Source organism: Primulina eburnea, chromosome 3 (genome assembly GCF_022965805.1).
Source record: "Primulina eburnea isolate SZY01 chromosome 3, ASM2296580v1, whole genome shotgun sequence".
In the NCBI taxonomy this organism is placed as follows: Eukaryota; Viridiplantae; Streptophyta; class Magnoliopsida; order Lamiales; family Gesneriaceae; genus Primulina; species Primulina eburnea.
This window is the reverse complement of record NC_133103.1, coordinates 16,931,460-16,945,019: the sequence shown is the minus strand read 5'-3', so window position 1 is coordinate 16,945,019 and position 13,560 is coordinate 16,931,460. Positions and strand designations below refer to the sequence as shown.

General features: G+C 36.0%; 1 protein-coding gene across 2 annotated transcripts; it reads right to left on the bottom strand.

The window, feature by feature from the left end:
• Positions 1-4,860: 4,860 nt before the first annotated feature.
• Positions 4,861-11,966, bottom strand: LOC140827066 (protein DETOXIFICATION 45, chloroplastic-like). 2 transcript variants are annotated; one of them, XM_073189664.1, is made up of 14 exons: positions 11,421-11,966; positions 10,715-10,902; positions 10,200-10,343; positions 9,962-10,086; positions 8,521-8,656; positions 7,756-7,852; positions 7,535-7,635; positions 6,298-6,461; positions 6,132-6,203; positions 5,909-6,025; positions 5,722-5,817; positions 5,532-5,653; positions 5,299-5,350; positions 4,861-5,204 (listed from the first exon to the last, which is right to left on the bottom strand). In XM_073189664.1, exons 1-14 carry the CDS (start codon positions 11,699-11,701, stop codon positions 5,193-5,195), a joined length of 1,707 nt encoding a protein of 568 aa, XP_073045765.1. In that variant the 5' UTR covers positions 11,702-11,966; the 3' UTR covers positions 4,861-5,192. The 2 variants fall into 2 exon arrangements, with proteins under 2 accessions (XP_073045765.1, XP_073045766.1); XM_073189665.1 differs by lacking the exon at positions 4,861-5,204 and having other exon boundaries at positions 5,337-5,460; positions 5,520-5,653.
• Positions 11,967-13,560: the final 1,594 nt, after the last annotated feature.

Here is a 13,560-nt window from a genome sequence, read left to right as displayed (position 1 = left end):
AGCAACAAAAGTTATCTAGGATACTCTGACAAAGATGTACGAGGTCAAGTCATTACACAACATCTTCGGATGGAGGAATCCTCATCGATGACCAACCATATCAACATACTAGATACTCTATTTGACCAACTCACTTCCATGGGACATAAAATAGGGGAAAATGAATGTGCAAAGCTTCTAGTTCAAGTCAACCAGATTCATATGATTAATTTATCATCAACATAACCAACAATCTTCTTATGGACTCTCTAAAATTCGATGTCTTAATTGCGGTTCTCGGATAAAAAAGCCGGCGCAAGAATAAGGAAGATAGGTTGGTAATTTTGAAGCAGGCAGATACTTTACCAATGATAAGAGGAATATTTATGGACTGTGACTCCAGTGGAAACCAAAGACGTATATCATAGGTTGTAACTTGATCATTAGCGAATTTGTTGATGTTTCACCCATGAAGTATGGAAAGTGCCAAACATTGGGAACCCGGGGAAGAGTTAGGAACAGGAACAAGGAGAAGCGAGAACCACTTAAATGGAGGAATCGATTGTATTTCCTCCTTTGTTCCCTATAGCAACTGGGGATCGATCTGGTTTAGTATCAAGGTGATTCTGTTTCTGTTTCGTCTCAAGTCTATCGCTTAGTGGCCTAGAGGTAGATCACAGTCGAGAAGTAAGAAGAAAAATATTTACTGCTTTAAATGTGGCGGTAAAGGGCACTTCAAGAAAGAGTGTACGAGTATCGAAAAAAATTCTCAAGGAAATGTGGCCAGTACTTCAGGCGGTAGTTAAATATGATTCAGCGAAGCAGCAACAGTTGCAGAAGACAGACACAAATTTTGTGACATATGGATTATGGATTCAGGAGCGATGTGGCACATGACATCTCGGAGAGAATGGTTTGATCATTATGAACCAATCTCAGGATGATTTGTATTTCATGGAAATGATCATGCCTTGGAAATCCCTGGGATCGGTAAAAATGTTTGATGGCATCATTCGTACTATACAGGAGGTACAACATGTGAAAGGACTGACGAAAAATATTTTGTCCTTGGGGCAATTGGATGATATCGGGTGCAAAACCCGTATCGAGAACGAGATCATGAAAATTGTGTAGGGTGCGCTTGTGGTTATGAAGGCGAAAAAAGTTGTTACAAATTTGTATGTACTTTTGGGAGAAACACACAAAGAAGCTGAACTAGCTGTTGCACGAATTGGTTTAAGAGAAGAATTAACAGGGTTATGGCGTAGAAAGCTTGGGCATATGTCAGAACGAGTGTTGAAAATTTTTCAAAACGGAAGCTGATGTATGGACTTACAAAAGTGTCACTACTCTTTTGTGAGCATTGTATTACCAGTAAACAACATAGATTAAAGTTTGACACTTCTACTACCAAAAGCAAAAACATATCGGAGCCGATTCATTCGGATGTTTGGCAAGCACAGGTTGTATACCTAGGAGGAGCCAGATACTTTGTCTTGTTTATTGATGATTTCTCTAGGAGATATTGAGTGTATCAAATCAAGAAGAAATCAGATGTTTTCCAGATCTTCAAAGATTTCGAATGCGCGGGTTGAACTTGATTTTGAAAAGAAATCAAGTGTGTGAGGACCTGACAATGGAGGAGAATATACCAGTGACAAATTTAATGCATATTGTCAACACAAAAGGTATCAAAAGACAATTCACAACGGCTTACACACAGAATAGAGTGGCAGAGCGGATGAACATACCATTGTTGGACAGACAAGAGCTATGTTGAGGACTGCGGGTCTAGACAAGTCATTTTGTGCGGAAGCAGTCAAAATCGCTTGTTATATTATCAATTGTTCTCTTCAGTGGCGATTGATCTGAAGACTCCGACGAAGATGTAGACCGAGAATCCGGCGGAATATTCTCATTTGTATACATTTGGAAGTCATGTGTACGTTCTATACAATGAGCAAGCAAGATCGAAGTTGGATTCGAAAGCCTGAAAATGTATGTTCTTAGGATATGCTGATGGAATTAAGGGATTTTGCTTGTTAGATCCTACTGTTCACAAGCTTGTCATCACTAGGGATGTTATCTTCGAGGAAGATAATGTAAAGGGAGACAAAGACACACTGAATTTAGAAACTACTATATTTCAGATGGAAAATAAGACGGACGAAGGTCAAATTTCTTGTAAAGCAGTACAAGATCACGAAGAACAAGAAATGTTGAGTCTGAGGTTTCCAATGTGAGCCAGTCAACTCGAGACAGAAGACCATCAGGTTGGCTTACAGATTATGTCACTGAAAGCAACATTGCATATTATCTATTATCAGTTGATGGTGAGCCATCGAGTTTCCACGAGGCTACTCAAAACTCGGATGTATCCTTGTGGATGATAGTAATGCAAGAAGAGATGGAGGCATTAGACAAGAATAAAACTTGGGATCTTGTTACACTACCACGAGAGAGGAAAGTCATTGGCAACAGATGGGTCTATAAGATCAAGCGTGATGGCAATAACCAAGTGGAGCGGTATAGTGCTAGATTGGCGGTAAAAAGATATGCTCAGAAAGAAGACATTTACTTCAATGAGATATTTTCTCCTCTGATTTGGGTTATAACAGTCAGAGGAGAGTTGGCATTGTGTGCGGTGTTTGACCTACATCTAGAACAGTTAGATGTGAAAAAGGCATTTTTTCATGGAGATCTTGAAGAAGAAATCAATAAGATCCAGCCAGAAGGATTTGCAGAAAAAGGCAAAGAGAACTTGGTTTGCAGGTTGAACAAATCTCTGTACGGTCTCAAACAGGCGTCAAGGTGTTGGTACAAGAGATTTGATTCCTATATCATGAGCCTTGGATACAACAGACTGAGTGCAGACCCTTGTACATATTTCAAGAAGTTTTGTGATGATTATATTATTTTGCTGTTGTATGTGGACGACATGTTGGTAGCAGGCCCCAGCAAAGATCAAATCCAAGGATTGAAGGCACTGTTGGCTAGGGAATTTGATATGAAGGATTTGGGACCAGCAAACAAGATTCTAGGGATGCGAGTTCACCGAGATATAAGTAATAGAAAGATTTGGCTTTCCTAGAAAAATTATTTAAAGAAAGTCTTGCAATATTTCAACATACAAGATAGTAAGCCAATATCGACCCTCTCTTCTTGTTAACTTCAAGTTATCCTTCGAGATGTGTCCTAGCAGTGAAGCAGAGAGGATGAAGATGTCTCGAGTACCATATGCATCAACAGTGGGAAGTTTGATGTTCGTTATAATCTATACAAGAACAGACATTGTCAAGCAGTGGGAAAAGTTAATCGGTATATGGCGAATCCTAGAAGAGAGCATTGGAGCACTGTTAAGAGGATCTTTAAATACATTAAGGGTACCTCAAATGATGTATTATATTGTGGAGAATCATATTTTAACACTCAAGAGCTATGTCGATTCAGATTATGCATGTGATCCTGATAAGAGAAAATCTACTACTAGTTATGTGTTTACACTTCCGAAGGGAGCAGTAAGCTAGGTTTCAAAACTACAAACATTTGTGACATTATCTACGACGGAAGCAGAATACATGGAAGCTACTCAAACTTGCAAGGAGGCAATATAGATTAAAAGGTTATTGGAGGAGATCGGGCACAAATAAGAGAATGTTCTTTTGTTTTGTGACAGTCAGAGTGCCTTTCACATCGCAAGAAACCAATCTTTCATTCCAAGACGAAACACATTTGAGTCCAATTTCAATTTGTGCGGGAAGTAGTAAAAGAAGGAAGCGTGGATATGCAGAAGATCCTTACAAAAGAAAATATAGCTGTTTTTTTAATCAAGCCAGCGAACACTGATAAGTTTGAGTGGAGTAGGTTCCTCACGTGGTATAGCATAAAGGTAAGCAGTAGGGAATAACAAGATTGAATTTATAAATCATCATTTCTTCGAGTTTTCTTTCATCTTGTAGCATTATAGTGCTTAGTTCTATAATATTTGTGAGGTGTTTTGTTCTTTTGTATTAAGAGAGTGTGTGTTCTCTTTAGAAACATAGTGAGTAAGTTGTACCCCATAAAATATTATAGTAGAATTCTTTTCATCTTGCCCATAGTTTTTACCCTAAAAATTTATAGGGTTTTCCACGTAAATCTCGGTGTCCGATTTATTCTTTATTTTTATATTATTATCTCAAATTTCCACAACCAAGATGGAAGAGATTTGTTTAATTGAGTTTTGAAGTCTTGAAATACACAAGAAATAGCAGGTAACTCGTAAACTTTATGGGAATCTGGTTGCAAATATAGCTGCTGGCCAAAAATCTAGAATCAAAGAATGTGATCATACATACTCAACCATATCTGTTATGACGACGTTTACTTACAAATGTGCATCAATTGTATTGATTTGATTTGCTTTGACATGAATGATATCTTCTTGATTTAAAGCGATACTCAATGGGTTAATCCCTTTCAGGGAATGTCGGGGCCGATCATCCATATTCGAGCAAGGTGCCTCAGCAGGAAATGAGAAAGTAGTAGAAACAAAGGCAGCAAATCCCGTAGCTTTGCTGCTTGCTGAGACACCTGCAGTTTCCTTCATTTTCCCACAGACTAGAGACCTCTGTGAAGCGTGTAATATCTGAAGGTGAATACTGTACAAAAGATCTTGGGGGAAGCAGTACCACTCGAGAAGTTGTGGATGCTGTCATTGCATATCTCGACTGACTTTCAACATATTTTCACACTTCATTATTGTAATGATTTGATTATGTATATTAATTTTTGGGTTTTGTCAAATAATGATGTGCAAAGTGCCGAAATTTTTTAATATGCAAACAAATGAAATTTGATACTTGGCAGAAAGCAATATATTGAGATGGTTTTAACATGATGTTGAGTTCAAAATTGATTGATGGTACACCATTATATCTTGTCGTATGGCGAAGTTACAATGAATGGTTCAGTCAAAGCCTTATACATCAGCTAAAACTTGGTCTCTAAGTATAAACAAGTACGGTAATGGTTCAACAATATCTTGTCATCATCTAAAACTACCCGCACGTCTGCCTCCAATGAGAAAACCAAATACTCCATTTCTTCAGGTGCTGCGCGGTCTCGAATCTAGAATTCTTGGAATTCTCTACAGGCTTCCTAGCAAGTCTTTGTTTTTTATCAGTTGTTTCCTGGGTTGGCTCCCAGGCAAGCGTTCCTCAACTCTCAACTTCTCACCCAGTGACCTGAAAGTCACAAAACAATAGAAGATAAATAGTATTATTTGATAAAAGTAATAAAAAAATCCATCCGATACAACTTGAACAACTCGGAATTGACCTTGGCCTCGTTGACGTGCAGGAACCACCACGGGCCATTATGTGACAATAACCTGAAAGTAGAAAAAATATAGTTTAGAAATGAGTGTGCCAAATTTTTATCTTTTCTTCTTCAAGCCAATGAAATTACTCGCATGATGAAAAATTTATTTGGCACAACATACTGGCAAAACGGTGTAAAACCAAGAGAGAACGGCGTTTCAAGAATATCAATAGATAGACGATACATTTCACCTTATAAATCCAACCACCATCCTCAATCCCATGAAGAGAGTCAAGCCTGACCAAACACCCCGAAGTCCAAAGATGGTAGGAGCACTTAGCAGATACGCAGAAGACACAGCCCCAACCACCATCTGCATTTTAGTATATGAGAGCTTTTTCCCCATTATTGAGCCTTATCACATGATGTGAAGAATATTACCATAGAACGTGCTGCGTAAGGGAAATCCGAAACACCGTAATGGAGTCCATCAAAGATAAAAGCTAGAGCATTTAAAGGTTGGCTGGCACTCACAAACTGCACCATTAGCAGCAATATCATGTTAGGAGACATTGTTGTTTCTACCTTAACGAGAATCCTTCCAGAAAGACTTCGATTTATCACTTACCAAAGCAACAGTTTTAACAATAGCCAGTACTTCCGTTTCCTTCGTAAAAAATTCGGCCAAAGAACTAAAAGAAACACCCAGAACCAGAGCTAAGAAAACACCTACGGCAAAACCTATCTAGAAACACAACAATAAAGCTTAAATCAGGAAAAAAAATGGAATCAGTTATACAAAGAAACTTAAGCTGGCCAAAGAACCTACTGAATAAGAAGACAAGTACTACCTTTAACACAAATTGTGTGAGATCCCTAACAGTCCTGTAATCATCTCTTGATATATAACTAGCAATCAAGGCCTGAATAGATGGCTCAACTTAATGAGTTGGAAAAAGGATTAAAGCGACCTAGAAAAACAAAAGACAGAAAAGGGGGTAAAACCATAAAAATAACCTGAGCCGAAGTAGCAAGTGCATCTGTGAGAAGCGATACAGCAAGCCATACTTGTAAGCATATTTGGTGAGCAGCCATCGCGATAGGGCCCTGGCGTGCAGCCATCGATGTACCAAGTGTCATAGTCAGCAGAACAGCAAGTGTTCTCCCAATAAGAAAACCACCTGATGACCACAAACATTCAAATAGCATACGTCCTCGATATTTGAATGAGCCAAATAATACTAAACTACATATTGGAGAGTGTATTCCAGATTGAAAGTCGTGGCCGCGTCAAAATTATAGTAATTGAACCTGATCAACATGTTGGATAGTGACTAGAAACCACCAATAATTTTCCAATTTATATGGAAGTTACGTATTATTTCTTAAATGTAAAGATAAACAAGCATGCAAGGTATTTCAAATACGAACAAGAGAGGGAAAGACTATTTTTCACATGTAGTCACAGTTCAGGCACCTCAGTACAACGATGCAGAAACTTTTTATATTGATATCTCAATTTTAACTGCAGTTCTATTCTAGCAGTGGTATCTCATCAATGTCTGCATAAAATAGTCATACCACTTAGTCATAGATTTGTCACATGATTTTTCTAATACATTCCAGCTACATGTGTTTAAAATCATATAGTCACACTCTAAGTGGCAAATAAACTCTGCATGTTAAAAACATTAAAAACAAGGAACAACTCTTGAGTGACTTACGTTGTGTATTTCCAAGTCTGTAGGTCAACCGTTATTGCAAAACTAACTAAAATTACAAGGATAGGAAAAAATTATTGGCCATGACCTTCATGGTAAGCTTTAAAAGTCTAGAACTCTTTAACTGAATAAAATTAAAGGGAACATTTAGGGTAGGGGGAGACTTCAGTCAACCAACTTCTGATAAAGTATGCGTGGAAAGAGAATCTTAAAAACGGAGTAGAGAAGTCCGTATAGAAAACACAGATATAAAATCCAATTTTAAGCATGATCAGCAGTCAGATGACAATGGGAAATGCAGGTCCAAAATGGTAGTATGCTACATTTTAAAGAATCAAACCAATTAGAAACCTTAAAACAGATTATCTGCAGTAGCTAGTTAGTACCATAGAGCTAATTTTGAGCATGAATAGCTTGTTCCTATGAAGGAAGTAAAAAAAACACCCTCGAATCAACCAAATGAAGCACTTCAAAATAACATTCTGTGGAACGCATTTAAATATTTAGTTAAAACTTGAACGAGAAATGCTTACCTGATTTCAGATAATCAGCAAACTTCAACTCTCCAAGTTTTGGAGGCAACAAGACAGCTCGCTTATTCAGGTTCCAAATCATCGAAAAAGTAACAAGGTATCTAGGCACAAGCAACATGAATATTAAATCTAGATATTCAAGTGAAGCAAACACGAACGGATCCAGAAATAACAGAGGAGTTAAAAAAAACTGAGCTCATAAATGGAAATTGAACACATACTGTGATATAACAGTAGAAATGGCAGCTCCATAAACACCCATCCGACAATAATAAATAAAAAATGGAAAGAGAAACACAGCAGTAAAATTTCCGAAACCTGCAGCAAAAAAAACAGAGCCCATAAATAGAAATTGAACACACGCTGTGATATAACGGTAGAAATGGCAGCTTCACAAACATCCATCTGACAATGATAAATAAACAATGGAAAGAGAAACACAGAAGTAAAATTTCTGAAACATGCAGCAAAAGTGAGTCGTTTATGAAAAATAATTTTAAAAGGACTGTTTATGGAAATGACTTTGCTAAATCATAACAACAATATAATTGTCCAACCACAAAGCATTTGAGTTTCTAAGGGCAAAGTTCACACCAAAGAATGCACGAATTGTTAAATGCAAGTTAAACCGTCTTTTGCATATAACTAACTAGAAAAACGGATTTTCTACATTGATGTAAAAATTAGATGCTCGGCATTATGGATCCTCAGTCCCCACCACTATTATAAGATATAACTTCTTAAACAATGTATTGCCATCCTGTGACACATGAACTTTAAAAGTCGCTCTAAGTCCCAATGAAGAAATGCAGTACATACATTTCACACAACAGTGGTGTCCTGAGATACTTTATCATGCAGCATTTTATACCTACTTAATCATTCTTCGTAAGAAAATATTTTCATTAGCTCTCATTTAAGAAAAAGACTAGCTACATTATCTACTGTTTGAACACAATTAAACCAAAAAGCAAAGGAACACTTGCCTAAACAAATCACAGGGGTCTTTGTATCCTTGAAACCACGGAAGATGCCTTGAAGAGCCAAAGAGACTACAAATGCAGGAGCACCAAGAGCCCTAAGAAGAAGATATTGTTGTGCTGGAATACGCATAGAAGAGACCTGTAATGGCAGTTAAACTTACAAAAATATTACATGTAAATTCAAATGCCAAATGTAGCAGTAGAAGGTCACATGGTGATTAGTTAAGAGCACGATGATGACAAGTTAACAAGGCACAAGTTTATTGCCTTCCCTCCAAATAATCATTAATTTAATCAAATTCAAACTCTGTAGCACAAGAACATATTGAGCATCAAGCCCTATCTAACACATGATACACAAAAAACAATGAATCATAAATTATGTTGCATGGATATGGGCACAGATATCGTATCGAATACGATACGATATCGACAAATTTTGAAAATATAAGACAATGGCTAGGATACGACAATTATTAAAATATAAATATATATAATATTATATGTATATATATATATATATTTAGTATTAAAAAAATAAAAACGGTAGATACACATATATATTTATATAAATATATTGTATAAATATTACATATTTATGTAAATATATACAATGTACAATTTTATAACAGTGATTTAAAAACATATCAAGAAAAATATATGTGCTGTGTCCATGATGTATTCTAGTCGTGTCCAAGACGTAACCGACTGGTCAAACCTATAAAAAGTCAACGACACGGATTTTGCCGTATCCAACACACATCGGCATATCGGCATATCGTATCCGTATCCGATACTTCAGAAGAAAAAAATTAGGAGTATTCATGTTATATAGATGATAAATGTGTGATCGTTCTTTTGAGTATTCCTTGCTTTAAAGCCACGAAACACTGTAGGTTTGGGAATAATACAAAATGTAAATCAATATTACTTATTGTGTTTCCATATCCATGTCACCAATCATATCATTATTTGGATTAAAAACAGGATGACGATAAAAATTCAGCAAATGTTAGAAGACTATGTATTTGGATCTCCAGGTCTTAGCTACAAATAAATAGCTCAATGATCTCTCCACTTCCAGGGGCAAAGGTAGAGAGATCAATATCACATAACGCCCTTGGTGACAAAGCCAGACAGATGCCTTCAATTCCAAACCAAAGATTGATAATTTTTTCTTAGCACAAAATAGAAGCAAAAAAATTAATACAATCAAACCTTATATAATTAGAATTTGGCAAAAGTTAGAATTTGGCCAACGAGTAATACCACACCAAAATAAGTCAAACTTCTCAAGGACAAGCAATGAAAAGTAAGCAACGAATCGTCAAGATAGTCAAATATGTAAAGTACAATACAACCAGGAAAAAATTAACAAAAGGTAAAAAAATTGAGAGCCATAGAATTTATAGAATGTTAGAACTTAGAACAGGAAAATGAATACTGGTGATATTCCCATCAAACTTAGCAACGGTCCAGATCCCAGAGACAGGGCAATAGCTTCAAAGATGCCAATGCCAACAGCTAAAAGCAAAGCTGTGGACACAGAAGAAAGCTGCACCCTTTTTTCTGCAACGATAAAGGAAAGAAACGTTAAAGTTGAATTAAAAGAGCACTATCATCAAGAGAAACTTACATTTGTTATTCAAAACAAAGGGTATATCCAACAATTCCAAATCTACCGGATGTGTGAAATCTGCTCGCATTCTTAGATATATCTTCGGCCACAAAAGAAGTAGCAACGCTGAGGAGAGGGATATTGAAAAGCTTTGAGACTATATTAAAGAGAGACATGGAGACACCAGCAGAGGCCAACTCCACGGAACCTAAATGAGAAACATGCTAGTAAATTGTGAGAGCAATGAAATGCCAGAACCTGATGGATAACAACCATGTGAGAAGCAGCAATGCAAACTAAAAAAGAAAAACATATGCGTTCATATATTAATATCTAGCTGTTGAAGTAGAATACAACATTAGATCACACTTCGAATAAATTGATTAAAGAAAGCTAATTCACTTCATCCTGGCGCATGTCAAAAGTTAAAGGATTAATCTCATCGACCTTCAAGCAAACTCACAATATTCAGTTATTCCATGTATACAAAGTAGAAGGGTAACTACATAGATCATGTGAAAAAATTACAGGATAATGCAACCCATAAGTCAGGATAAATACCTAAGCATCAAACCTTACCCAAATTTCCTATGAATGCCGTCTCCATCAATTGTACCAGAGGCTCAATGGCCTGTCCCCCAATTGCTGGTAAAGTCAGCATCAGAAGCTCATGCTTAACATCTTTTGACAAAGACGTGCTGATGGGAGGTTCCCTCGAGTCATCCTCGGTGTTAATGATCCCAGAAGAAGCAGTGCAGTTCAACTCACTGGAAACAATTAGATGAGAATAAAGATTAACAGAAAGATAAATCATAAATATTTTATAATCATCTGACACATAAGTTCTCTTTATTGACAAGAAGATCGATGACGTTTAGGCTACAGATAGGCAATAAATTTAGACCTACAATTAAATCATCACTAGGTGCCACAGACTTCAGTCTTCATAGGAACGAAGAAGTTCCGCATTATTTTCATATAATAAATATCACAGCTACAAAATATGGACTGAAGTTTAACTAAGTAGCCACTTGCATCAGTTCCTACTTGTAGATGGACTTGTTCTATGTGTTCTGCATCGTGCAAAGCTTGTAAAAGCATTAAAGATTGCGCCTTTTGGTTTTTAACATAAGATGTGACAGACTATGTATCTGAAGTGCCCCTGAAAAATTGAGGCCGGAACCAGAAGTAATGGAAAACAAGACACTGGGGAGGACTATATTTTTTAAAAAATGCTTATATCTGGGCCATTTTTCAAAATCATCCCAGTAAAAGGATATCATACTTGTGTCCTCCATTTGAATTAGAGAGCAAGTCTTCTTCTTGTATCGCAGAGTTTTCGTCTACATCACGAGACTGCACCCCACAATCGGAACTCCGGTGGTTACCGAACCTTGACAACAAATGCCTCCTATGACGAACGAGCGGATAACTCATAAACCCTTTTGCCTTTTCGAAAGACAGAGAACGAAGCCTCAAAACGTCTACCATCAATAATTTTATGTTTCCCCAAGTTGCCTCCCCCACAATGAACTCGAAGCCCTGTTGACTGGTGCAACGAAACATCCCTTCTACGGTTCCAACATGTTAATCGACTCCATACCGACGCACCAGCACTGAATTGTGCGGCAACCGCCATTGTTTTTATGTTGATTCTCGAAATGTGTAGACACACAAAAATTCAGCCCCCAAATGAACATTTACAAAATTCCAGTTCAAACTTGAAAGAGTAAAGGAAGACGTCACGTTCTCGTGATTGAGGCGGTTAGGATCGTCCGACGTTCATGCTTCCGGAATCTTTCTTTATACAAGCAAATATCTTTGTAAAAGAGTCACCTTTTTGGTACTTTTACTTTCCATTAAAATTATGAATATTTATTTATTTTGTTCTAAATAATTAAATTATGTTAAAAATTTGTATAGAAATAAATAAATTTATTATTGTAAAGAAATCTCGTCACTCAAGAATTTGCTATATTGCAGTGATGCCGCTAGTTTCCATACAAAAACATGCTATTTCACATTTCACTGTTTCGTATTTGAAAAATGAGATTGATATTTTATGAAATTAAATGAAATTCTTAAAAACTGGTAGGATTTTTGAATTCTTAAAACAATAAAATTACCCTTTCAAAAAAAAACAACAAAATTACTTTATTTTAAAGTTTATAAATTTTAAATCTTTTTTAAAAAATTTACGAAGTGTCATTTATTCAAAAATCTATATCATCAATTCACATTATTATATTATATATATTGAGAAAATCAAATAAATTTTTTATATTAAAAATTTTATATGAATTATTTTTCTCTTAAAAACTACATTATTTTTAGTACTAAAAACTCAATTAATCAAAATTTGATAACTTTATTTTTTATAGCATCTCAATAAACTTTAAATTTTTTTTCTACGTAAATTCTCGGTTTAATCTCAAATCTTAAGTATGTTTCTCGGTTTAGTCCCAAATCAATTTTTCGACCCTATTTAGTCTCAAATCTTCACATTAATTTACCTCATCGGTCTTTCCGTCAATTTGGAGTTGAAAGTAACGAAAAGAAGATAAGCTTCTGCCTTGAACAAAAGCCCAAATCCATTTAGTAGCCCTAATCGATCTTTTCTCTTCCAAGCAAGTCGGTCGCTGCCTGCTGTAACTATCCTGCTCCACGCACCGACACACGCTCGAGGTAATCATCTGTTCTTTCTTCGGTACTCGTTCAATTTCAAGTCGACTTTCCGGTCTTTAAAATCCATATTTTGACATCCTATTGATTGAAAATTAAATGGAGTTTACTTGAGTTCCGATTCGCGTTGCATTTTATTTCATACATCATATCGTTCTCATTTTTAACGAGGTTGCACTTAAATGTAGAAGGAAAAAATTGTTTTGGAAGAATTTATGATTTTAGGAAAATTTGAACAATTTGCTTATATATTTTGTGTGACGGCTTTTTAGTCATGTAGGTAGGAAATTAGTTGGTAGGTATATGATTATGTAATTGAGGAATTGAGGACTTTTATTATTTATTTTATGCACATTCAAGCACAGAAGTTGAGTGTGCTATCATAAGTTTGGGGTGATTCGATGTTCTGTAATATTAATTTTTTTACAACCATCAGTGCCTAGATTCCTCATGGTTTTGTAGGACTTTTGGATTAAATGCATGTGATCTATTAAGCTGCAGACATTATATAATTGTCTAGTCAGGTCGAATTGATATCGACAAATGGTTCTTTTCATAATAACTGTTACAATCAAACATCCATCATATCTTATTCATCTTGAGCAACCTAATTTTAGCAAGACATATTATCTATATCCAATGCATTTATAAAAGCTGAATAATTCAAATTTTCAGGAATGCAGTCAATTTTTCTATTTCTTCTACAATTTGTCCTCTTTGTATCTCATCTTTCTATTTCATAA